Source organism: Lutjanus erythropterus, chromosome 19 (genome assembly GCF_056507025.1).
Source record: "Lutjanus erythropterus isolate fLutEry1 chromosome 19, fLutEry1.hap2, whole genome shotgun sequence".
NCBI classification, from domain to species: domain Eukaryota; kingdom Metazoa; phylum Chordata; class Actinopteri; order Lutjaniformes; family Lutjanidae; genus Lutjanus; species Lutjanus erythropterus.
Genome location: NC_139335.1, coordinates 26105270 through 26130809, shown reverse-complemented (window position 1 = coordinate 26130809; position 25540 = coordinate 26105270). Strand labels below are relative to the sequence as shown.

Below are 25540 nucleotides of genomic sequence, written 5' to 3'. Positions count from 1 at the left end.
TGGTGTAACAAGACAAAAACAACATATAAGCCAAAAACAATATAACAAGATATAAGATGACATGTAACTAGACAGAACAGGATGAAAACAGGGGCTACTTTTTACTTTTATACTTTGAGTACATCTCAGAGCTTGTACTTCTTCACTTTTACTTTAGTCTAGAAGTTGAATCAGTACTTCTACTTTTTTTTTTTTTTTACACAAGTATCTACTTCTACTTGTGTAATGGAAGTGTGTATTTTGCCCCCTTTATATTTTAGTCGTGTTGCTGGAGTGAGGTGGAGCAGTTTGAGATCCTTGATGCAGTAGCTTTAACCACATTATTATTCCTGTTGTGCTCTTTGATAACAGAACTTTTTAAGGTCAGGAAATAATGCATAACATCTATTAAGATCAAATTATATACAAAAATTGAATTTGACACAGACAAGTCTGACAATGTTGTAATACATATCTTTATTCTTTAAGAATAGAATCAACACAGAATAGTTTTAATAACTCTCACCTATATATTAACCTCAGTACATACACAGAAAAATATTTTGCAGCTTTTTTTGGTGTATTTTCACATGGCTTATGTGTTTTCTTTTGTATTCATGCCACTCGATGTTTTGATCACGTCAAGTGGCTGTTGGCAGCTCTCCATCAGTGGGAGCACTCAGCCTTTTCTCTCCATCCTCTGTATCTCAGCTCTCTCTCTGCTTCAGCCGCTCTGTCTCTGCACTTTGCCTCTAGACTTTACCTGGAGAGGAAAACAGACGCCTGTCAGTGGTAAGGTAATATGCTGATGTTAAGTGAAGGCATTAAGAGTAATTAGTTCACTTGTTTAAAGGAATTATTTTGGGGAATGGGAAGCTACAGCCAGCATGCATCTAGCTTTGCTTAGCCCAACCATACAGTTACCCTGTCTCCGTCTAAACATAAATGTGCTTTGCAGGAACTTAAATATCTAATTAACACGTAATATTCAATTATAATGCTTAGCTTTTTCACAAGGAGCGTGAAAACAACAAATTGCATTTTTTTTTTACTAGGGGTTTGTTTGTGAGATAGTTTCTTGGCTATCCTTAAAACCATTGTGTCAATCATATCATCATATACTAATTTTTAGTCTGTTATTGACCTTATAACCCAAATTTACTGTCTAAAGTGTAATTAAATGAAAATAAAATATAAATTCCAGTTAAACTCAACAGAAAACCACCCCAGGTTTGCCATGTTTGCAAAATGCAGCATATATTAGTTGGATCATAGAAAACCCATAGTGTGTTAACATTTTATCGTTTCTGCTTTCACAGGATCTACAAGCTACTTTAAGCAATATGCAAAAGTAGCTTTTCAGGCTTCAAACTATGCAGTACTATAGTTGAAACCAAATATTAGACTTCTACTGGTAGATGCACAGCCAGCTGAACTGAACAAAACAGCTACACTCAGGATCTAAATGTCCAGTAAGATTTGCAAGGCAGAGAAAAAGTCAACAAAACAAACACACATGAGCGGATATTTCATGCCACAGTTGGTCGGGACAATAAACATGTCCCGGCTGAAGCTATGATGACCAGGAGTGGGGGTGGTCATGAGTCAGTTTGGTTGTGGTGAATATGCCAGAGGAGTGCTAAGATTACAGAATGCATGGGAATAAATGACAATATAATAGATTTGTGTAGTAGATTTGTCACTAGTTACTTATAGACACTTCATATATAAAATATTTTGGCAGTAGAAAGAGACCCATGGGTGTAGGTAGGCAGTGGAACAAACCACCGTGGAGTATAACAAGGGGGTGCACACAATCTTTCAAAACCTGGAAACTTGATTGTTTTGTGTCCATAATTAGTACAGGTACTTTATAAAAAACACTGAATCTCACTAACTAACATCGACTGGACACCGACATGCAACAATGTAATGTTTTGATCAAAATGTTTGTGATGGACAATGCATTTATAAACGGATATTAGTAGGAACATGTCACATCCCTGCACAATTCTTCACCATTGAATACACACAAGCACACATAATGGACATCATCCCTTTGACAGAGTAAACTGAACATGTGAAATACCCAGCATGAAACTTTCACAGCGTGCAAGATGCAGTGTGCTTAGACCTTTAGCAGGAGTGAGGGGTATACCTTCGTGTGTTACAGGGGTATGGAGGAGGAGGGGGGAACGGGTTTAGGCTGGATTGTCAGAGAGGGAACAGTGAAAAGAAGCATCCAGGGAGAGGAAAATTAGATAAATGTCATCAGAGATTAGAGGAAAGAGGGTGGGAGAGAATTAAAACTGTGTCAGGGAACAAGAAAGGAGGAAAGAGGTTAAAATAACAGACATTAAAAGACATTTGATTATATGGGAGAAAAATTATTTCTGAACATTCCATGAATCAATTGTGTGTTCCTTAAAAATCAACAGAAAGGAGGAAGATGAAGGCATGTCTTCTTACAGCTGATTGTTCTTATGGATACTGTATTACATTTTTTATTCAGTATTTGACAAATACAGTAATGAAGAATCTTTTTTTTTTTTAAGATTTTTTTTTTGGCTTTTTGGCTTTATTAACAGGACAGCTGAGGATATGACAGGTAAGGGGGAGAGAGAGAGAGAGAGAGAGAGAGAGAGAGAGGGGATGACACACAGCAACTGTGCCGCAGGCAGGAATTGAACCAGCATTTCAAGATAAGGAAGAACATGACATTCTGGTGCATAAGCCCATCGTTTTCTCCCAGTGCCATGAGTCTTCATGACACATCATCACTCAGTAACATGATGTACTGTAATGACAGTGATTTCAGCATTCTCCCTATGCTGAAGCCTCTTTTAGTTACTCACTCTGCTGCAACAGTTCTTATACAATTTTTCACCAAATGACACGATTTAATTTAAAGAAATATCCATATCTATCTATGCAGTTTATAACCTGTAAATATTTGATCACACCTGTTTTTTATACAGTATTATACTATAAACATCACTCTGACAGAATAAAGGAAAAACATATTAACAGGTCACAGGTTTAACTTACCCTCCAGATATGTGCGAGCCACAAACTTGAGAACCTCGTCAATGAGGATGACGGGGAAGGAGAGCTTCAGCACCATTACCCACTGCTCCACATTCAAGTGAGTGAGCTTGAAGATCAGCTGTGGACGAGAGCAGCGTTGTGTTAAACCTGCCAAACTACACACGCAATTTCTTGTGAGAAACAGCTGGATATTAATTCTACTATTAATGTTACTGATAATATGACTAAGTTTATCATTTTTGACACATCTGAATAATAATTATTATCAATATAAATGTATAAATCCCACTGGAGAATAAGTTGTAGTTTATAAGTAAGACCACTAGAGGTCATTGAATATCACATGGAATTTAGGATAATTTGTCTGAATCTTGAAAGGGTGGCTTCAGTGTTTTCACTTAGATGTATTAAAAACATACTCCACTGAATGTATTCAGCCAGGGCTGTGTGAAGAACTATAGAAAGGTGAAAAAATTAGGAAAAAGGCTACCAATATTTTACTATATATATTGTCCATTATCATGTGCAATATTACTTTTTATTTCTTCTATCCTCTATTTCTAATATTTCAATGGTGACTTATCTTACTTCTATTGTTATTTTGTTAGGCACTGTTTGCATTTATTCCTTATACACTTTATATTTTCTATTTCATATTGCACAAGCAGTTCCTTCAGGATTAATAAAGTTCTATCTTTTCTTATCTCTTATCTTGTCACACCATTTGAGGAGGTCACAAAGCTGAGCAGCTGGTTTGACTGTGTGCAACCTTCAATTCCACCTCTGTTAGTACTTTGGGGCAACTGAGCGGTGCGTCATCTGTAAGTATTCAAAGCGATGAGAATGTGAAAGAGAACATGGAGGTTGGAGAGGCAGTGTGTGAGAGGTGTGTGCGAGGGACGAGCAGAGGGAGGTGGATGTTTGTTTTCGGAGAAGAGGGCTGTGGTGCAGGAGGCCAGACTCACGGGCAGGGGGTCGACGTAGATGATCATGAAGTGAAGGGACATGGAGAGGCTCATGGCGCCCACCAGCCAGCCGTTGCTCCAGGGGGGCATGCGCAGCAGGGACTGGTTCTCAGACAAGCTGGGGGAGGAGGGAGGAGGAGGAGGAAGGTGGGACGGATGGGGAGGCGGAGGGGTACGTTAATGCAGACTGAAAATGTGTGAGGGCACATGAGAGAGTGTCAATGTAGGAAAGTAAATGTGTTCAAAAAGGTGTGAAGAATAAGCATGTGAGCCCTGACAATTATATGTTGGACATTACAGAAAAATGTTCCGTAGAGATTTACAAAACATTTAATTTAAACTGTTGTTTGTGATTTAAAGTCCAGAGAGCATTTTTGTCCAAAGGTCAGAGGAGGAGGAAATATTCAAACCCTTTAAAAATAAAAGCAGCAACAACACAGTGTTAAAATACCTGCACTCATTGTTTCTACTAATTTAAAACGGCATTTATAAATTTATTATCATATTATAATGTCATAAAGATAGATAAGTACTCAAGATATCAAAAGTGAAAGTACTCAATGCAGAAAATCCCCATGTCAGTGTTATGCTATTATATTACAGCTACTATAAATGCTAATCAATATCCATGACAAGCCCCTCCCTAACTGCCTGTGTTACAGGAAACATGTATTCAATAACCACTCCGCTAGCTGGTTCATGGGAACTTTAAGTACATTATATGAGAATATTCATATTTTTCTTTAATAGTGTTGAGGTTTAGCGCTCAGGTGAAAGTACCCACAATGCCCTACGAGTTGACAGCGAAGTCATACCTGTTTAGAGCGTTGCACATCTCAATGGTGACCAGCACAGACAGAGCCATGGTCATTGGAGGAGCAGCCTCAAACACCTCGCAGTGGACTCCATCAAAGTCCTCGTTTTCCTCGCTGCACTGCATGAAGTGTGACTGACAGGGAAGATACAAACATCAGCTCTTGTTCTTAGTGTTGTTTCACATGAAAATGTTCTTGTTACAGCAGTTGGAAAGACTGTGTGGGAGTTAAACACTAACCAGCTGGTGGAAAGTGACCATTGGCCCATCCTCACTGTACAAGAACCACCAGGCAGCGGCTGCGACGGTTGCGGCACCAACATAACCTGATAGAGAAATTACCGTGTCGAGTCAGAAAGCCAAATCCAGCAGGGGGTATTTGAAATGCAAATCATCACATCATGGTTCATCTCGGCACAGCCAACAGTGACAGAAAAGCCCCAGAGGTGGTCAGTTAAATGTGAATTATATTTTCCTGCTGATTGTGAACCCAGAAATGTTCAGTACCCTAAAGTTTTATGTTAGAACTGTATAGTATGGGACACAAGCTTTTAGAAACTGCCAGATGCTAACTTGAGCAATGCTTCTGCAAATATAATTTGCACAATTTGCATAATTAAAGTTTTCATCTAAAAAGACAATATTTCAACAACTGCTTGGCCAGTTTGGTCAATATTGTTATACTGAGTGGTTCACATTGCTGGTGAGTGAACTACAAGGTCAAACACTGGTTGACACTGTTCAACTACTCCTTGTAATAGCTTTAATCTTAGCAGCAGCAGATTAATCAACAATGAAAATAATTTTTGCAGCACTAGATAAAGGTGAAAATCTGGTATTAAAAAGACAAGACACAATGGGTGAGACAGGGAAAGCAAGAACATAATGTGTTGTACCGCCAATGGCCAAATATCTGAAGAAGAGCCAGCCAGAGATGAGGGGCTCTTTGGGTGAGCGGGGGGCTTTGCCCATGATGTCCAGGTCAGGGGGGTTGAAGCCCAGCGCGGTGGCAGGCAGACCGTCAGTCACAAGGTTGACCCACAGCAGCTGGACTGGGATCAGAGCCTCGGGCAGACCCAGGGCGGCGGTGAGGAAAATGCTGAAGGAGTGAGAGTGGCACATTTTTTGTTATTTATTTTTTCTTTTAATTTTTTCACAGTCACTTCTTGTCTGGATGCTGTGGTGTTGGCGATTCACATCTCCATGTCTTGATGCCAACCCAATGCTGTTTGGCTACAGTTTTTTTTAGGTATTTGTTTTCAAATGTGGTAGAGATTCATTGATACTATTCATGTTTCATTAGTTGTACTGATGTTATTTGGTCGGTATCCTTAAAAGTTAAGGTAAGAGTTCGGTACCCAACCCTACTGTCTACCTGCATACACACATGCCTTGCCACACACACTTTGAGATAGTGCAGCCAAAATTTCTCGATGCTATCATGCTGTGAATTCTAACAATAGCCATGTTTGTTGTTTATGTTCATTATGATCATGTTAGGTGTTTTCTTTCGTGTGAATGAGACATGGGGTAGGTTGATATGGTCAGTGATTATGATGATGCGCTACACTTGTCTCCCCAAAGCGCTCTTGTAGACTCTTCCTGCAGCAGTAATCAAGAGGTGAGAGTTTATGTGTTTTCGGGGAGTGACTATGGAGAAAGATCTAAAAGGGGGTGGATTTTCTTTCAGTTGGATACTCTCAAAATGCCTCTTACTTTTGCTAGTTCCTCCAACATAACCTAATCCAGCTTTAAAGGAGCAATATGTAGCAACTGCATGCAAAAAACATGAGTGTAGCAGTCCACATGGCGAGTTAGAGCCATACACTACATATTATATAAGTTGGAGCACTGCAGGAGTGCAAGACTGATGCAACAGTATAATTTGGCAATAGCAATAAGGACAAGTCTTCCACTGTAAGTTGATCAGCTGTTTACAACTGTCAGTTGTCTGTCAATGTCAATTTAAGCCCATTATCCTGAAAATGACAGTCCAGTGTTCTGGAAATACACACATTTGAGTTCAATTAATGCTGCCAGGCCCCATTAACATATTGCTCAGTTTAAGTGTTAAAAAACATCTACGCCTTCTAAAAGATTATTAATGATTTATTATGACTCATAAAGACACTTACTCATTCTACAAACATTCAGCATTAATTTGAACTCTAATTAATGTGAAATAAACAATAATTTAAGCAAATATCCTGTTAGTCATTCAGTCAGTGCTGGTAAGGATCCAGTTGTGACCAATGCTCTTCCTGTCTCCTATTGTCATTATTCTTGAGAATTCTCATCTTTCCAACTTACATAATTCTGCTGTGCTATGACTGGCACAATGTCTTATGTAACCTATAAATTTCACCCAAGAAACAGTTAATATGAGACCTTATCTCCATCTACAGGAGTATCATGTGCTCACCAGACGACCTCGCCCACGTTGGAGGAGATGAGGTAGCGGATGAACTGCTTCATGTTGTTGTAAATGGCTCTGCCCTCCTCAACAGCAGACACAATGGAAGAGAAGTTGTCGTCAGCCAGGACCATCTCAGAGGCAGACTTGGCAACGGCAGTGCCAGAGCCCATGGCGATGCCAATCTCCGCCTTCTTCAAGGCGGGGGCATCGTTCACTCCGTCACCAGTCTTAATGAAGGGAAAATGGAGAGGAATCATGTATTATTTCAAGTCAAACAGTTCAGTTCTATTTTAAGTACTCAACAAAGTCTATGTTTTTCTTTTTCTCACCATGGCAGTGATCTCATCAAAGCCCTGCAGGAACTCAACGATTTTAGACTTGTGGGACGGTTCCACTCTAGCAAAGCAGCAAGCCTTTCGGACAGCGTTCTTCTGGTCATAGGGAGCGAGGTCATCAAACTCACGACCGGTGAAAGCCTTGCCAGTGACATCCTCGTCCTCACTGAAGATGCCGATACGACGACAGATGGCAACAGCTGTACCTTTATTGTCACCTGGGGGGGCAGAAATGATGGTTTGATCGTTTCTCTTAAGTCTTTGCTTGATTTGATATACACTGAGATTAAAACACTGAGTATAATAAGTGTACTGACCAGTGATCATGATGACACGGATGCCGGCGGCCCTGCACAGCTCGATGGAACTCATAACTTCCTTACGAGGAGGGTCGAGCATGCCAACACAGCCCACGAAGGTCAAGTCAGTCTGGAGAAACAAAGAGCCAAAAGTTTAGTGTCCTTTGGAGCTCCTCGCTAGCAAGAAAGCAAATTACATTGTTTTATCTTTGAAACATGTCAAAAGTAATGTAGTTTGTTATGAAACTTCAAATCTCCTCACTCGCACACCTCATAGTCTGCAAACTTGGTAGAGTCCTCCAGGTTCATCTCCTCCTGCTTCAGTGGTGTGTCGCGGGTGGCCAGAGCCAGACAGCGGAGAGTGTCGCGCCCGGTGCCCCACTCCTTGATGACGGACATGATGTGGTCTTTGACTGGGCCTGTCAGGGGTACGCGGGTGGTGCCCACACGAACGTATGCACAGCGGTCAATGACACCTTCTGGAGCACCCTGATGATGGAGTTAACAAAACACACAACACCATTATCAACAAAAGATATAATATATTGAATAACTTGATTGACTTGAACTTCATTTAGGCCATTCCAGAAGATTTATCTGGCATGGTTGTTTTATCACAAAGGTTTCTATAGGTTTCTGCAATTTTAAATATGGTACTTTGTTAGGGACACAGCTACAAAATGACTGCTGGTGTCTGTATCTGCAGAGATCCTGTCCTCTGTCTGTATTTTCTTATTGTCTCATTATCTTGTGGTGCTAGGGATGCTCAGAATCATCCCAAAATGTTGGTATTTGACATCCTGGCATCTTCCTGGTGTGTTTACTAACAGCTTGGACAAATCCTACTAATTCTAGCTTTAAGACAGTGAACATGTTCCACATTATTCCTAGATTTCAGCATATCAACATGGTCATAGTGAGCATATTAGTATTCTGATGTTTGCATTTAGCTGAACACGTCACTGTGTTTCAATATACTCAGAACTGCTAGCATGGTTTTATTTGTATTGTATGTCTTGTGTCACACACTCACTTTGACAAACATCTTGCTTCCCACAGGGGCTTTGGCAGACTTGGCCGGAGAGCAGTAAACTGACATGGACTTTCTGTCTCTGGAAAACTCTAGGGTAAACTCCTTCTTCATCAGCTGCTTGATCACCTGTCAGAAATCGAAGGAAAAGAAGGTGAACTGGAAGAGAAGGATCAAAAATCAAGGTGGAGCCTCACCGCTGTTTATGTTCTAATGAAACCTGCATTAACTGTTAACCATTAACTGAATCTGTTGGCTGTTTAGCAGGTAACGTAAGTTTTCTTTTCTGAAGAAGTTTCTGTTTTTTGTGTCTGTTAATTGTCAGGGTTCAATGATAAGTATTTTCCTCTAGTAAAATGCTATGTTGTCCTATTAAATCTAGCAACTCACTTGCCTGACAGGTCACAAAACATGACTTTAAAAATGTAAAAGCTTAGTAACACTTTCATTCGGAGATAAATGGACCTGTCCTCTATGTCACAATAAAATATATGTGTACTGTATGTGGGATAACTCTCTCTAGACATTATGGGATCATTTGTGGACTTACAGAACAGCAAGTGTTGGCTCTTTCCACCTTGGACAGGCCACGCACTTCAGTGTTGAACACGTTCATCTTCTCCACCAAACAGCACAGGGCTGTTTCAGTGGCCTCACCCACTTTTTCATAAATACCCTTGGACTGCATCATGGAGAAAAGAGACAGAACAAAAGTACATTTTAAGTTGGTAGTGTGTTACCTGCTGACATAATCATCATCAAAACAAAATGTCCTGAATGCCTGCAGACCTCATTGTAGTCCAGAGAAGAGTCATTGCACAGAGCGCAGATGGTAGCCAGCTCAACCAGTCCGTCGTACTGTCCGCACTTCACAGACATGCCATTCTTTGTACTGGTAGGAAATTATTGACAAAAACGTTAAGTGAATGTATTGTTGTTGAAGAATGGGATTCTCTGTGTGTGCATGGTCTCATCACATTAACTTTTAACTCTTTTGATACTTACACTTCTCCCTCTGGGGTGTACTTTGAGCCTGAGATGTCAAACTGACCGAGGGAAACGCTTTCACCCTCGACTTTATCGATGATGAACATCTGCATGGAAACATGACCAAAAAACTGATTCTGAATTTGATCTGCTCCAGTTTTCAGTCATCAGAGGATTGATAATGTATCTGAGTATATTTGCCAGACGTGTGGACTAAAGTTGTGTTTAGACTCCTCAAGATCAAAAAAGACTTGCAAGTCAACTTAGACTTAAACACCAATGACTTGTGACTTCACTTCGATTTTTGACCAGAAAACACTTTGTCTCTTCCCTCAAACACAAAGATTTTTTTTTAAGTGTGAATTCACAAATTAATTTATTTTCCATAATTTATTTAATCAACATTTACGCTATTCATTATGAGTAAGTCAACACTTAATTCTCCAAAATCCACTTTGTTTTAACCAATGAGACAGCATCCAATCAAGCTGCAGGAGAGAACCACGAAGAGCTAATACATTACATAACTAAGTTTCAGTTGAAAAAAAAACACATAATTTCGTTCACATAAAACAAGCTGCACTATGAAAAAAATGTGCAGGATGAAAATTACCAAGAATTTATTGTGTCAGTTGACTACCATCTACCAACAACACTGACTGGACATCACATGAAAAGAGTCAAAATGTTCCCTTTAAAGTTTAGGACCTGGGTTTGACTTGGGTTTGAGAACAATGACTTGGTCCCACTTCTGATATTTCCCTCACAGCTGTGAGTGTGAACCCACCTTGGTTACACACATCTGGTTGGTGGTGAGGGTGCCAGTCTTGTCAGAGCAAATGACTGAGGTGCAGCCCAGGGTCTCCACAGAGGGCAGGCTTCTGACAATGGCGTTCTTCTTGGCCATACGGCGAGTTCCCAGAGCGAGGCAGGTGGTGATGACAGCAGGCAGGCCTGTGATGGGTGGAGAGAGACATTAGGCAGAGAAGTACTGAATGAAATGCACAGTCATTGCTTTAAAACAGGAAGGACGGGTTGGAAGGTGGAGAAACCATTAAGAGGAACTTCTTTAGCCAAAGAATCATGTGACAGGTGAAAGGATGACCCAACATTACTGTTCAAAACCACCTGGACTTGCCACTGGGAAGGCTGACAATAGTGGTGGTCCCTTGACAGCCCTTACCACATCAGCTGGAGCGCACCCAGACTACTGTGTTCTCCAAGGTATTCCTGTGGGAGGGGGCTGCTGCAAACCATTTAGTCAGATCTGTGTTCAGATTCTTGGCAGATATCAACTCTGACAGTGATGTGGAGAAGGTCTGGAACATATCCAGCTTAGTGACATTATGGTGGCACCTGTGTTTGCAGATGATGTTGTCCTTTTGGCATCATCAGATTGTGGTCTCTGGTGAGCACTGGCACCGCTTGCAGCTGACTGTGTTGTGACGGAGGTGGAGAGACACTCAAATGTCAGACTGTTTCTGTGCCAGAACAGGCAGCAACAAAGTTGCTGTTTAAAGCGTAGGAGTTTGATGATTTTTAGGGTCCAAATCACAACTGAGGGCAAGCCAGCTAGATGTAAAGACAGAGCAGAGTAACTGTGCATGCTAAAGATTTATAAACCAAACATCTTTCCAGTTTTCTCATCTATTGTTGGAGTTGGGTAATGACCAAAAGAATCAGATCAAGAAACAAAGACAAACAGCTGCCTCTCCAGGTTAAGAGGAGCCAGATAAGTTGCTTCAGCCACCTGCGAAAGATGCCCCTTTAGGTGTGTATCAGAAAACTGGATCCTAGGCCAGAAGCAGGACCCACAAAGGTAGATGTCCCAGCTGGCCTGAGAGCACTCCAAAAAGTTTGGAAGACCACTAAAACCACCAAAAATAAAGAAAAAAGGTACAATTTTTGATTGTTTGGGGTTACAAGATCATTAGAATTGGATAGTTTACACCTTGAAGAAATCAGGTTGACGAAGTCCAAGAATACTCCACTAATTTAGTGTTGAGCTCCCATAACATTGTCAGATGAAAGAGCAAAATAGATCACAGCAGACCCAGACATTTGGTATTTTTTATTCTATGCATTCTTCTACCTTGTCAAACCATTTTGCCTTCATTACCCATAATGCAATTTGACCACAGAAAGTTTGGTCTGAGATTTGGGTGTGTTATGCTAGTAGCGGCTAATGTAGCCTCAGGCAGAGATGAAGAGCGGGCTACAGAGGTCGGGTCAGCTCACTTCTACTCTACACCTCCAGATTTTTTTTCATTTTCATTTTAGTTTTCATCCCCAACCTGTGCTAACTCAAGTGACATCATTCTGGCAATTTCTCATTCATTGCATATTTTGATTGTTTAAATTGGCAGAGTTTTCTTTTAATAAACTATATAATACTTTATAATATTGCAAAGATCAATCATAAGCCAGTGGCCCTCATTTATTTTTTAATGGACTGGTAGCTGCAGTGTCGTATAGATGAGCTACACAAGATGAATCCTAGATATGATAATCTCCTGGGGCCACCAAATGGAAGTTAATCCCAGGGGTTTACCTTCAGGGATGGCAGCCACAGCCAGAGCCACAGCAATCTTGAAATAGTAGATAGCACCACGGATCCAGGAGCCTCCATGGACGGGGTCATTGAAATGGCCAATGTTGATTATCCACACAGCCACACAAATGAGAGAGATGACCTGGAGGACAGGCAGCCAGAGGGGTGTGTGAGATATGAGTTGTATCTTTGTGTTATGTATCTTAAGCCATTTAAAACTTTTAAATAATAATAAAATAAATAAATTGTCACTGTGGTAAGACACTTTCAGTCTAACCCACCTTGGACAGCTGCTCTCCAAACTCATCCAGTTTCTGCTGCAGAGGGGTCTTCTCCTGCTCAGTGGCAGCCATCTGGTCACGAATCTTACCGATCTCAGTGGAAACACCAGTTGCAACAGCAATGCCAGTGGCTTTTCCAGCAGCAATATTGGTGCCCTGGACAGAGTGTTTAGAGAAGAAAAAAAAATACATCAGGAAGTTAGCTGGTCAGTTTGGACTGAGTGAAACAGAGTGAAATACTTAGATGGACTGGAATCAAAGAGAAATTCATGGCTCCCAAAGGATTAATCATACTGATTACACTGCTCCTGACTTTAACTCTAACACCATCATGAAGTTGACATTTTGAGTGGTTTTGAGTGAAATGTCTTATAAATTATTGGTTAGATTGCTGTTAAATGTGGTGCAGACCTTCAGGTCCTCCTCAGGATGGACTGTAATAACTCTGGTGATTCCCAGACTTTTTCTCCAGCACCAACACCAGGTTTAGCAATCGGCTAAACTTGTTAGAATTATTGTTGTGAGCATGTTGCTGACATATGGACTGCCCATTGCTCCAACGATCCACTTTTGTGAAATGTCAATAGTCAATGAAATGTTCCATTGAACTGAAAAACCCACTCAACAGCCCGTTATCCCCAAAACAAATGTCCTCTGGTCCACAGGATTATTTGTCCAAACATACACACTCGTCTTGGATTTTTGCTCTTAGTATCTTAACGTTTTTTGACAGACAAATGTCAGGTGACCTTCACTGGGTAATCTTTGTCATTACGGTAACAATGTTGAAGTGACTTTCATAGAAAGTGGTCACCTGACTTTCATGTATGGCTGTACTCATTTTAGGCAAGGGGTTGTTGTTTCGAGGACCCCTGTGGACATTTTGCTTGTCCCGGTAATGGCTGCATTCCATTTCACTCTGTCAGTCTGACCCTGGTAATGCAGAAGCATGGCTTACTGGCTTGCCTAAATGGAACAAAACCATAATTAATGTTCAGAATTACAGCAGTGTTTCTCCTGCTGTGAGAAGTGAAAATGTCTGGAGTGAAAAAGGTTTATTTGGTGAAGGAAGGGTGGGCAGTTTTTAGGATCGAGAAGAAAAACATTTAGGAGAATGAGCAGCAAGGTGAGTTTGACAGTTTAATGGAAACACAAAGGTGTAGAGGGATTGGCTGGGCAGGACGCAGGAAAAGGACTCACAGAGAACAGCATGTTCTTCTTGTCCTGGTTGACAGCTCGGAGGTCTGGGACGGAATCAGTGTGCTTGATCACACTGACGGACTCACCTACAGGAGACATGAGTGTTAGGTGAGGTTGTCATGGAAGGAAGCATTTTTTTTCTGTCTGTCTGTCCCGCAACACCTACCAGTAAGAATGGACTGGTCCACACGCAGGGTTGTAGACTTGATGGAGATGATCCTGATGTCAGCTGGCACTTTGTCACCAACTAGTGTCCACACAAACACACAAACACACACACAAAACAAAAGTTCATCATTCAATTCCCCTTTTGCTCGAAACGATTTACTTATTTAGCAGCTTTTGCCGTGTGTGTGACTACAGTACAAATAGCTTTTCAGCATATCAATGTGTCTGCAGCATTACAGCAGAATGGATGGGGGGTGGGGGGGGTTACAGGGTTGATTGACTGGTTTTAGCACTCTGGATGGATCGTGTTGTTGTTGAAAACTGATACCACAGTCAGAGACAGAGGGAGAGGGAGACCTTGGGGAGATCATGAAATGAAAAGAACAGGTGGACAGCAAACAGAGGGAGAGGGAGAGACAGAGGAGCGGGTCCACCCGTCGATATTAAGTGTATTTATACTCAAGCTTGTTTTTTTTCTTTCCGCAGCAAGTTCCTTCAGCTCTCCTCCACCCCTTTTTGATGTCACTGCCTTAAAAGGGCCCATATTCATTCTCAAGGACATCAGGAGCCGTGTACTCACACACACACACACATGCATGTGACTCTTTTGAATATGAGCTGAGTATCTATAGAACACTGACGAGATTTCTTTTTTTTTTTTTTGTTATGCTTGTTTTGGTTTACAGTACAAAAGTTATACATTATTACTGTATCCTGAACCACTTGTGAGCTCATAAAACACTTGCCGTCTAGATTTCAGGTCTTGGATAATTTCCAGAGATGGGCTCTGAATCAATTATTAGTACATGCTACATGATAAAGGTTTTTTCTGAATAATTATTTATATATATTTTTATTTTTTCTCTTTCTTTTTGTTGGTTTGATTCTGAAGGAATCATTAAGAAATTAACCGTCTATTCTGCCTTTCCATTGCTATGTAATATAATTCACATATAAACTTTGCCTTGCTTGTCATTCCATTAAAACAGTCTACCAGGAAATTTCTGTTTTTCATAATATGCTGCTTTCTGTTTTTCAATCATATTATTTAGTCATATTGCTCCATTAAGTTGGCTAACAAGATTTTCTCAAAGGAGGAGAAATTAAAGCTTCTCTACTGAGGCACCATGATCAGGCTAACCAGGCTAACTAACCTTTTAACTTTTAGCTGACTAATCTTTGTTGGTGCAACCCAGATAATGCAATTAATGATTAATTGATTTATTTTCCCAGTGTTCTCTGCTGCTTTTTGTGCTCACTCACACTTCACTCATCTCCTGACAGGAAAATACACAACCGGTGGCTCCATTATGAATACTTCCATATAGCTGTGTTGTTAGCTGTTTAGTATGAGGAATTGGACATGCAGTCCTATTCTAAGGGGTTTGTTCAGTTAGCTGGCCTTGACCTTTAACCCTATGTGGCTGAAGTCAGCATACTTGTAAAGTGCTTTGTGTAATGCAGCAGTTTTACAAATTACAGGATTTCCTGCACACCGTCCTTATTTTAGTCCACTCCAGTGTTCTTCAGGGGCCACATTACAGAAACTTCTTGATTTGCAGATCCTGCCTTAACTGTTTGGTAACCATGATAATTAGGGTTAGGACCTGATTTAAGGAAAAAAGCAATAAAACAGTAAAAAGTAAAAAGTCCTCTGGTATTGGTAATCTTACCAGAAACCTCCACCACATCACCAGGAACAATCTCCCTGGCCTTGATCCTCTGGACGCTCTTCCTGTCCGCCCTGTAAACTTTCCCCATCTCAGGCTCGTACTCCTTCAGAGCCTCAATGGCACTCTCTGCATTGCGCTCCTGTTGGAAAAATACACACAGAACAAAATATTAAATATGGTAATTCTAGTACCATGATCTCCCTGATCACATCAACTATAGACAAACTCTGCTAGTGTGTTGATCCTTATTGTGCTTTAGAGTATGAAACTCCATGTATCAGCATTGTGACTTTGTCTCAGAGGACATTACAGTCCTATAAGACATTTCCGGTAATGCATTTTTGTCAAGACTAGACGTGGTGTTGATTTAACTGGTAAAAAGTTGTTTTTGCATTTTTGTCATATTACTGCATTGGTTTGTATTTTATTTCATGTTTTCCTGTTATTTTGTCTGCTCCCTGTAATGACATATTAAAAAGTGAGAGCATCTACTAAAGTCTGCATCACATTTGAAGTAAAATATAATGTAATAAGAATTTTTAGCTTTTGCATAGATACTTACTGTTTAAAGTCCTTGAAAATGTAATTTTAAATGATTGGCGGATTGGTTTCTCTTTAACATGAAGTGTTCATGACTGTAAATGCAAGAATCAAAGTTGAAATTCAAGAGGGAAGCATCTTAACATAATATTTCTTTTCAGGGTTGAATTTCAGGTAGCTCTGAGAGAAAACTTAGATTTCTTCTCCTCCTCTTGGCTCTGTTTTCAGGCTTTAGAAAGTCTAGCCCATGACTCATCAGAGATGACTTTTCCTGATAATTTTCAGTAACTTTTTACCCAAATTTCTGCTTATATTATGTTTTATAGCCAGTGTTTGGTTTGTTGACTCATGGTGTAACACGGTGGTGCGTAATGGTGGAAGAGGACCCATGGCCTGTCTAGATACAAATGGCACACAGCAGTTCTTATTTTCAGGTGATTATACACCAAATATTTCTGCCATATACTGCCAATAAATCCTGGAAAATTGTAAATAAAATAAATAATTAATGTTTGAATGATAATCTCAACTATAGAATGACAATTTCAGTTGCTTTTCTTCACAGAAATTAATGAAATACTCTAATACTCTATTGTACTATATATACATAAATAAAAACATATTTTTAAAAATTTTACACCCTAAAATCAAGAAGGCCTTGCAACCCCCTGTGAAGCTTTGGCGACTCCTAGTGGGAGTTAGGACTCAGGTTGGGAGTCAATGCTTTAGCACTCAGCTCAGGTGTTACAGCAGGCAACCATCATCAGATGTGGATTCAAATGTTACTGCATCCTGATTGGTGCATGGAAATAACTGACAGCTCAGGCCCCGCTGTCTTGAAACCAGCAAGAAAAGTGAGGGCCTTTAAGAGTTATTCATGAAAATAGTAATACCTCCCTTCTAATCTTAAAGGTCCGGCATGTAAGATGTAGGTGATCTATTGGATTAATATGTCAGCAGCATATGCTATTTATACCTATCAGCAGTAATGGAACCTTCACGGATGTGCAAGTTACCCATGATGCCACGTGCACCAACACACCCCAACACCATCACAGATCTGACATGTGAAGTTAACACTGGTAACAATCTAGAGGGTCCTTCCCCTCTTTAGTCCATGACCTCCAAAAACAATCTGATATGTGGACTCATCAGACCACAGCACACTTTTCCACTTTCCATCAGTTCATCTCAGATGAGCTCGAGCCCCAGAAAGTTGTCAGCGTTTCTGGATGTTGTTGAATACAGTTATGTGGGTTTTCAAATATTTGTTGTTGCCCCTGTCTCATCTTATCTGATTCGGAATGAGTAACATAATAAAGTTTATCAGTTTGAACATTTTATATCTTGTCTGTGAACTGTATTCAGTTGAATACAGGCCAAAAAATGTATTAGCAAATCACAGCATTCAGTTTTTATTTATGTTTCACACAGCGCCCCAACTTTTTTGGAAATAGGGTTGTACATAGATCTCAAAGACCAGGAGAACAGATACAATAATACATCAGTTAAGTAATGGGATGTTTAATTATATTTTAACAAGTTTTAATTGTTTGACATTTAACAAACCCTCAGTGAACACCACGTGTGTTTGATGTGCGTGTGTCTGTCTCACACTTGAACAACAGTTTGATGGGTGAAGTCGTACAGGCTGACGTTCAGTTGAGTCTGTGCTTTCTTCCAAGGCTGCCCTCAACCGCCTCAAAGTGTAAAGCCCAACTTATGCCAGCCGCCCTCCCTCTCGCCATTCTCCCCCATACCCCCCATGTGTGAATCCTTGCACATAGTTTCCAAATGACTGCCGCAGGGTTGATATGAACCCCCCCTACCACGCACACGCATACACACACACCCCAGGCCTGTAGTAACCCGATCATCCCTCTGTATTTTTACTGTGGATTGCACAGTGTGGACTGTAACAAAGCAGACTGCAGTTTGAGCCTTCAAGGCAGGACGGCTCCCAGTCCGCCAGCGTCCCTCTCCACTCCCTTCACCCCCGTTGGCTTAACCTTTCACCTTTTACCTCCCGCTGACGTCAGGCCTCCCTTTCTGGATTCCCTTGAACTTTGAGCTCCCGGCCGCAGTTCTGGAAGGAGCATGTGTGTGTGCGCCGTAAAGGACACAGGCTGCGACCTGAACGGGCCACCATCGTGTGTGTGATTTATTGTGTGTGACTGTTACTAAGTATAAGAGGCTATTTAGGTGTGTGTAAAAGACAGCATTCAGGGGCAGGTATGTGTCCTTGTGACTGCGATTGTTCCTCTGTGTGTGTGTGTGTGTGTGTGTGTGTATATACTGACCTGCCACACGCCAACGACAGCATTTGCAATGAGGATGAGGAGGATGACGAAGGGCTCAACAAAGGCAGTGACAGTTTCCTCGCCTTCCTCAAACATAGCCAGTACCTGAGAGACAGAAAGCACATATTAGAATGCAAACCTGACAAAAATAACATTTACTTTATATTGTTTTTGATATTTATGATGTTTATCCTCTTCCTCCTTTTCCCTTTAAAGCTACTACAAGGAACTTATTATTATTATATATTTTGTTCATTTTGGAGGCCCCTGTGAACAAAAGCGGTAGCGCTTTCACTGTAATAATGTCAAAAATGAAAGTTTCTAAATCAAAATCTCGTACTGCTCCTTTTGAACTGCCTAATGTATACTCACTGTAACTCTGCCTGGAAAAATGTAAAGACAGGCTCATTCCTCGTGACTTCAAGGACAATCTGACTTGGTGATGGCCATGAAGAATAATTACTGTATATAGAAACAGTCGATCTTCTCTCTGATGGTCTTGTGTCCTTATATAGCTCATATAGAGGCATCAGTATTAAACTGTTTAAAACTCTTTGTTGTAGGCTTTTGTTTTCAGTTATTTTTGCGATTAATCAATTACGTTTTTAATGTGTGAAATGTCATGAAATAGTAGAAATAGTAGACTCTGAACTCTTCTGAAACATTGTCATGCATGTTGCAATGTATTTAGTTTTTTTGCACTGAAATTTGTGGGAGCAAATGAAAACTGCAAACCAAAAAAATGGCATTTTTCACTATGTTGTTCTAATTAACCTTACCAAAGAGACTCAGGATTAGAAGGAAATCTAACAACATATGCTTTGTTTCTACATGAAGAAGTGCACCTGGCGGGTATTCTACAAAGAAGAAAAATCTTTTTGGTGCTCAACCTCATCAAAACAGCACAAAATTCTAAAAATATAAAAGTGTGCCGAGCATTTATAAATGTCAGTAACAATGACAAACCTTGTGTTCTTTTCAGTACGTGACAAAATGAAAAGTAAAAATACAAAAAATCGTAAATAACAAAAGTTCTTTGTTGATGAGTTGATTCATGGAAACATAAATGATTGATAGCCAATGCTATGATTGGTGTAACATGCAGGAAGCTGTGATGATTGGTCAAATTTGCAGAAAAGTTGGGGTGATTGGACACAACTGCAGGTCGTGCAGAATTTGCAGGAATTGGTTAAAGTTACGTTAATTGGTGCGACTGTGAAAAATAGTAAACCTAAGTTTACAGTACAGTTCTGTTTTAATGTGTCTTTAATTATCCTCTAATAAAATCTAATAAGAGTCTAATAAAGGGTCTAAAACTGTCAAAGTGCGTCTTATTTTGAGGTAAAATGTTGTATTATTACTATCAGTCAGTCTATGAAGTACCCTGCTTGGTACAACAAGTGTCTTTAAGTCTCTTGTGCACCTGTTGCTCAGGGTGTCCAGCATTATACATAAACATAAAACAGTCACAGCGAGGAGCTATTTATGATACCGCTGAGGATCAAATGACATTTCACTTTACATTGCTGTCTCTTACGTCATCCTATGTGTGAAATCTCTACATGTGACTCTCTTCCAAACCTATAGTGGGACACGTGTGCGTCCCTGTGAGCGGAGCTCCCATGTTACTAACGCAGGTCTGTTTCGGAAAGGCTTCGTGTTGACATTGACACAGATTAGCTGCAGGCCAGCGGAGCACAGAGACAGACAGAGAGGAGCAGGAGGAGGAAGAGGAGGAGGAGAGGCCCCATCCTTTTTACTTTTCGCTCATCATCGTCGTCTGCCGTGTTTCTCGTTTGCCTGCTTTTCATCTCACATCTTTTCTCACCCTTTCCCCAAAAATAGGCCCAATTGCTCACCCTCTCCGGTCTCCTGTCTTCACCCTGCTTCTCTTCAAAGACACGATCGATCTTCAGAATGAGAGTCAGGGCCTGTCAGCACGTCGCAGTGGCAGGACATTCCAGCGTGTATGAATAGGGTGACCATGTATTTGCAGTATTTAGTGTTCTCTCTTTTAGAAACCGTATACGACTCTGAATCTATTGCTCTCGTTTGTCATTGTAACAAACAATGCCATTGTGCAACCCAATCCCCGACGCCCTCTCCTCACCCTCCTCCATGTCTCTCACTCTCTCCTGCTGCTGCAAGCCATCCCTCGTTCCTTCCATCCCTGACCTTTGTCCAAGGATACAGTTTCTCGTCGTGGCTTGAGACTTTCTTAAAATAAAGCTCCTGCCATGCATATATGCACACACACACAGCTACCCTCTTTCTGTCTTTGTCTTTATCTTGCTCTCTCTATTTCACACACACACACACACACACACACACACACAGCCGTCAGGCCTTCTAAGGCCATAGTGACAGCTGTGCAGGGAGGCCAGAGGGCAGAGATGGAGGATTAAGACAATGTGTCCAGCCTCCTCTCCTCCACCAAACTGTTTTGGAGAGAGCAGCAGGGACAGGGAGGGACAGAGAGGGATTCCTTGTGTAAATGAGAGTGAGGACATGGGTCCAAGTGTAATTTAATAACTCAGCGATGTACACACTCTGTTTGTCGGCCCGAGTGTGTGAGTGTGTGTGTAATCGCAAAGAAAACAGGAGAGGGGTCACAGAAGATGCAGCCCAGAGTTTGCACGCTCTGACGTCACTGTCAGGTTCTTCACTGACCCTGAACGTGTACTTTAGTAATGGCCATCTTCTTCCTGTCATTCCATCACTTTATCAAAGCACGTTTAGATGCAGAGATGAGAAATTATCTTGTTTGTGACGACTTTGAGCAGCTAATGTATTACTTTACTTTCAAGCAGCCCTTCCAGGAATGGTAGCTCCTAAATTCATACTAAGCAAAAAACTTAACTTAAAACTTAACTGCATTGTGAAAAAAAGTTTTGCTAATCCATAGTCTTTAGTTGAGATAATTTACTTTTTTTCTTTAGATAGACCTGAATCTTGAGCTTTTCCAGTTTATGTTAAGGAGAAAAGTAAACTTTTAAAGTGTTTATTTCAAAACATAAGAGTCTGAGTTTGATTCATAACTAAAAAATCTAGTGAAGGCAGTTGCCTTAAAACGATGAGTTTTCTCAACTTTTTTACAGTGTAATTTGTGGCTTTTGTGTGGATTTGAGGGATCTGGATTATCATAATAATATATAGAATAACATAATATAATGATCTAATGATTAAATCATATTTCGTGGCAGATTGGAAAATTAGTAGAAAATAATTTGTTGCCTAAAATATTGATGAGGTTACAGAATGTATTGCTGGTTATCAAAATCAAATAGAAATAATTAATTTATTGAAAAAACTATTATAGAAGGTTTGGCAACAGGCCTGAAATTTTCAGAAAATCTCTTCACACTTTCTTCTTGTCTGGGCTTTTTTCCTTCCTTTGCCAAGCACTTCATAATCAGGGAAGGACGTTTGGATTTTTATTGTTTGTATTTAGTTGCTGGGACTGTTTAAGGCCCAAATATAAATGAAGTAAATATAAATTAGGATCAGAATAAATATTTGGCTAATGGACAGTACAGATATCTTTATCTCTTGATAAGATCCTGAAATACACAATGTTCTGAAACCTTTCCTGGCTCCCTGCATGTACTCATTGTAGCATGTATCCTAGTATGTGAAAGTATTCGTGGACATTGTAAATACAGCAGCTCTGCATCACGTAAAGGGAAAAGTGAGCAAACTCACAAAAGAGATGCAGGCGGCCAGCAGTAAGATTCTGACCAACAGATCCTCAAACTGTTCCACCACCAACTCCCAGATGCTCTTTCCTGTCAATGAAACATACATTAAATCACATACAGCATTTAAAATAGCATATTCAATATATTTATATATTGGTCCTGGTAAATGGTTAAAATGTCATGTACTGTCATAACATTATAAGACAGGTTAGCTAACATGCATGCTTCATGCTCTCTTATTCTGTGTGGACAGCATTAGCTGATTGGTAGCTATAGAACTATCGGTGCAGATGGACATGCTAAATTAAAGTGCTAGCTGTAGAAGCTATACATCACTTTATTTCTTGAGTTGTGTGTGGTTTGAGCAGATTATTAGTAGTTTGTGTCACTATAACTATCTCAAAGCTGATGGCACACTGGTTGGTGCAGAGCAATGAGCCAGTGGCAGGTGTTAAATAAACCACTTGTCATCACAGGAAGTGAGGGGAGCAGGTGTGTGTCCGGGTGGCACAAAGTTAAAGGATAGGACATGTGACTCAAACATGATTAATTGAAAAGCAAGTGTTTACAGGGATAGTTTGAATTATTTGATGATTATTTTAGGTACTCATTGATAGTCAGTGAACTACCTACAGTAGAAGCCAGTTGGCACGCTCTCAGTTTGGAGAAGCAGAGAGGAGCACCTGCATGGAAGCTAAGCAATGTACTGCTGTGGACAGGGTCAGAAACAAAAATATATTTTAGCCACTTAAAAAAAGTCCACATAAAAAGTTTAAGTGTATGCTGTATTTACACTATTTTTGCCACTTAACCTTTTATAATGCATTTTATTTATAGGCGCCTTTCTTGACACTCAAGATCACCTTATATCATCAACATAAAAGCAGACACAATATTAAAAAGACAATAAAATACAAAAAAAATAAAAACTAAAATAAAAATCAGACAGCCTTTTCTTATGGAAAACAGCTGTTAGCATCTGTGCTGCTGCTCCTCTCTGCTTCTCCTAACTGTGGCTGTGCTCACTGGCATCTACTGTAACTAATACACTGACTATCAATAAGTACCTCATACAAACCCGCTTAAATAATCTGAATTATTGGTTTACAGTGGACTCACCCTCCTCCGCTGGCAGCTCTGTGGGTGAAGAGAGACAAAAAACATCAATCTGCATTGTCTTTAATGTTTGCAGCATAAAAAGTTGAAAAAGCACACATCTAGGAATCAAAACACAAGAAGTGTGGAGATTATAGAAACTTTAATCTTTTTAATATCCATCCCTGAACTAAGCAATGCATTAATGTGAAGCAGAAGATTGTTTGTTCAGGTGTTTGTGTCCCTCTGACCTTTAAAGTGACCCTAATCTAGTGTACTTTTACTCTGTTGATCTCAGTTTGTCAACAGAAATGGTCTGTGGCAAATACAGTTACTGCAACATATAGAATTTAAACTGAAAAACATAAAAAAAAAAAAAAAAAAAAAAAAGGCTGCCCACAAAAATGCTTTTTACTTCACACTTTGCTGTGTGTGAGATGCTCTAGTGTGGAACGTATGCTGTAAAAACAAAAAAGTTGAAAAAAGTCAAAATTCCAGGGCAACTTTCTGCAATAGATTTTTGTTTAACTTTTACCAACAACTACTTCTTTGTTGAGATCATTTACTTTTCTTTAGATAAACTGTAAGAGTTTTAGATGCCCCCAAAATCTATGTCAAACATATATTATATATATATAATATTATTGAGCAAACTCATTGAAGTGAAAGCAAACCATGGTTAATATTTTAGTATTTTCATTTAAAACTATTTAATTTTTACGGCACCAAAATAATGACAAATAAGGTTCACAGCTCAGTGTGACCAATTATTGAAATACATCTTTTTTGAGTTTCTAAAACTCAAAGATTCAAGTTCTATTTAGTGAAGAAAAGTAAATTATTTCAATTTAAGATTAGTTGTGACAAACCTTTTTTGTGTTTGTTTATTTTAAAACCTAAGAGTTTGAACTAAAAAAAAAGTCTATTGCAGAAAGTTGCCTTGAAATTCTGAGTTATCTTAACTTTTTTCTTTTTACAGTTTTTTTTTTAAACCAAAAAGTCTTTTTTAACAACAAACATGTTGACATTTCACAAAGGGAAAAGCACAATAACATTAACAATGGCCCTATTCCAGATCCAGGGCCACCTAAATGGAATGCAGCCATTGCTAATGTTAATAATTACACCTGTGCTTCCCCTGCTATGACAGGCTGAAATAGATGCTGGTGCTTTCTTAAGTGCCAGAATTGAGACTGAAAAAATCTGAACTCAAGGTCCATTTATATGCCTTTTCAGGTGTTTTCAGCTACATTTCACAGCCTTTTTCTGCTTAGAGACTTAAGGCTTTCAGATGCAGTTGGGAAAAAAGTAAGTTGATCTTGAGTTGCTTCCACAATAAACTGTCATGCTAAAGTTTCAAAATAAAAGATGAATAAAGAATCTTCAATCTAATCTGTCAGAAACCTGAAACTCTAATGCACCTGCTTCACAAACATCACTCTCCCTTTGTGTCATTCAGATAGTTTCCCTGAATTAGACCATCATCAGAAAGTCACACACACTTCCCCACCTCCACCTTCTCTTCCTTTCATACCTCAGAGTCTGTTTCTGAAGTTTTATCTTACAAAACCTAACACTGTGTTTCTACACTCTCTCCTTCAAGCTAAATCCAAATGTTGCTCCACCAGGACCTTCCCATCCTGCGATTTCTCCACCACGTCATTCATTGCTACTCTTTCTTTCCACTCTCCAGTGCTCCATGCAACTGTTCCCTCCAGGCATCCATCCATCCATCCATCTTTTTCTCCCTCTCACCGTTGTAGCCATACTTGTCCAGGTTCTTCTTAACCTGCTCAGGCGAGAGGCCGGTGTCTTCAGTGACGCCAAAGTAGGACAGCACCTCAGGTGACTCTTTGGTGTGTGCGTTCTCCATCCTTGCTGAAACGGAGAGGCTTCAGGGATAAAAAAAAAAAGGGATAGAAAACACAAAGACATTCACATGAGTGTGATGAGAGAGGCCTGATACTGAGGGTTAAAACAATTGAAGCCGTGTTCACCCACCACTTTCTTGAAGTGTGGGATTGGGATTAGAAACTGGCAACCCCCCTGCGTTCACACTTGCTCTCTCTCTACCCCCTCTCTCTCTCACTCTCTCTGGGCTGTTGCTCTCCTCTCGGAGCCCCGGACTGACAGAAAGTGCAACCCGGCAAACTGTCCTGAA

General features: G+C 40.1%; 1 protein-coding gene across 1 annotated transcript; it reads right to left on the bottom strand.

The window, feature by feature from the left end:
• Positions 1–433: 433 nt before the first annotated feature.
• On the bottom strand, positions 434–25540 carry atp2a1 (ATPase sarcoplasmic/endoplasmic reticulum Ca2+ transporting 1). Its single transcript, XM_084744817.1, has 25 exons — positions 25381–25540; positions 25135–25271; positions 23404–23421; positions 22289–22371; positions 18587–18691; positions 15747–15885; positions 14072–14152; positions 13906–13991; positions 12706–12861; positions 12425–12566; positions 10661–10827; positions 9892–9980; positions 9676–9778; positions 9437–9568; positions 8890–9015; positions 8127–8345; positions 7875–7986; positions 7552–7775; positions 7229–7449; positions 5703–5905; positions 5047–5132; positions 4808–4941; positions 3993–4110; positions 3028–3145; positions 434–742 (listed from the first exon to the last, which is right to left on the bottom strand). The coding sequence occupies exons 2-25, from the start codon at positions 25250–25252 to the stop codon at positions 732–734; spliced, it is 2991 nt and encodes a 996-aa protein (XP_084600943.1). The 5' UTR covers positions 25253–25271; positions 25381–25540; the 3' UTR covers positions 434–731.

Coding starts and splice junctions, on each gene's coding strand:
- atp2a1 (XM_084744817.1), bottom strand. CDS start 25,252: ATGGAGAACGCACACACCAAAGAGTCACCTGAGGTGCTGTCCTACTTT. Junction 14,153..15,746: donor TGATGTGGTGGAGGTTTCTG/GTAAGATTACCA, acceptor TGTGGACACTAG/TTGGTGACAAAGTGCCAGCT. Junction 12,862..13,905: donor AGAAGAACATGCTGTTCTCT/GTGAGTCCTTTT, acceptor CACTCTGTCCAG/GGCACCAATATTGCTGCTGG.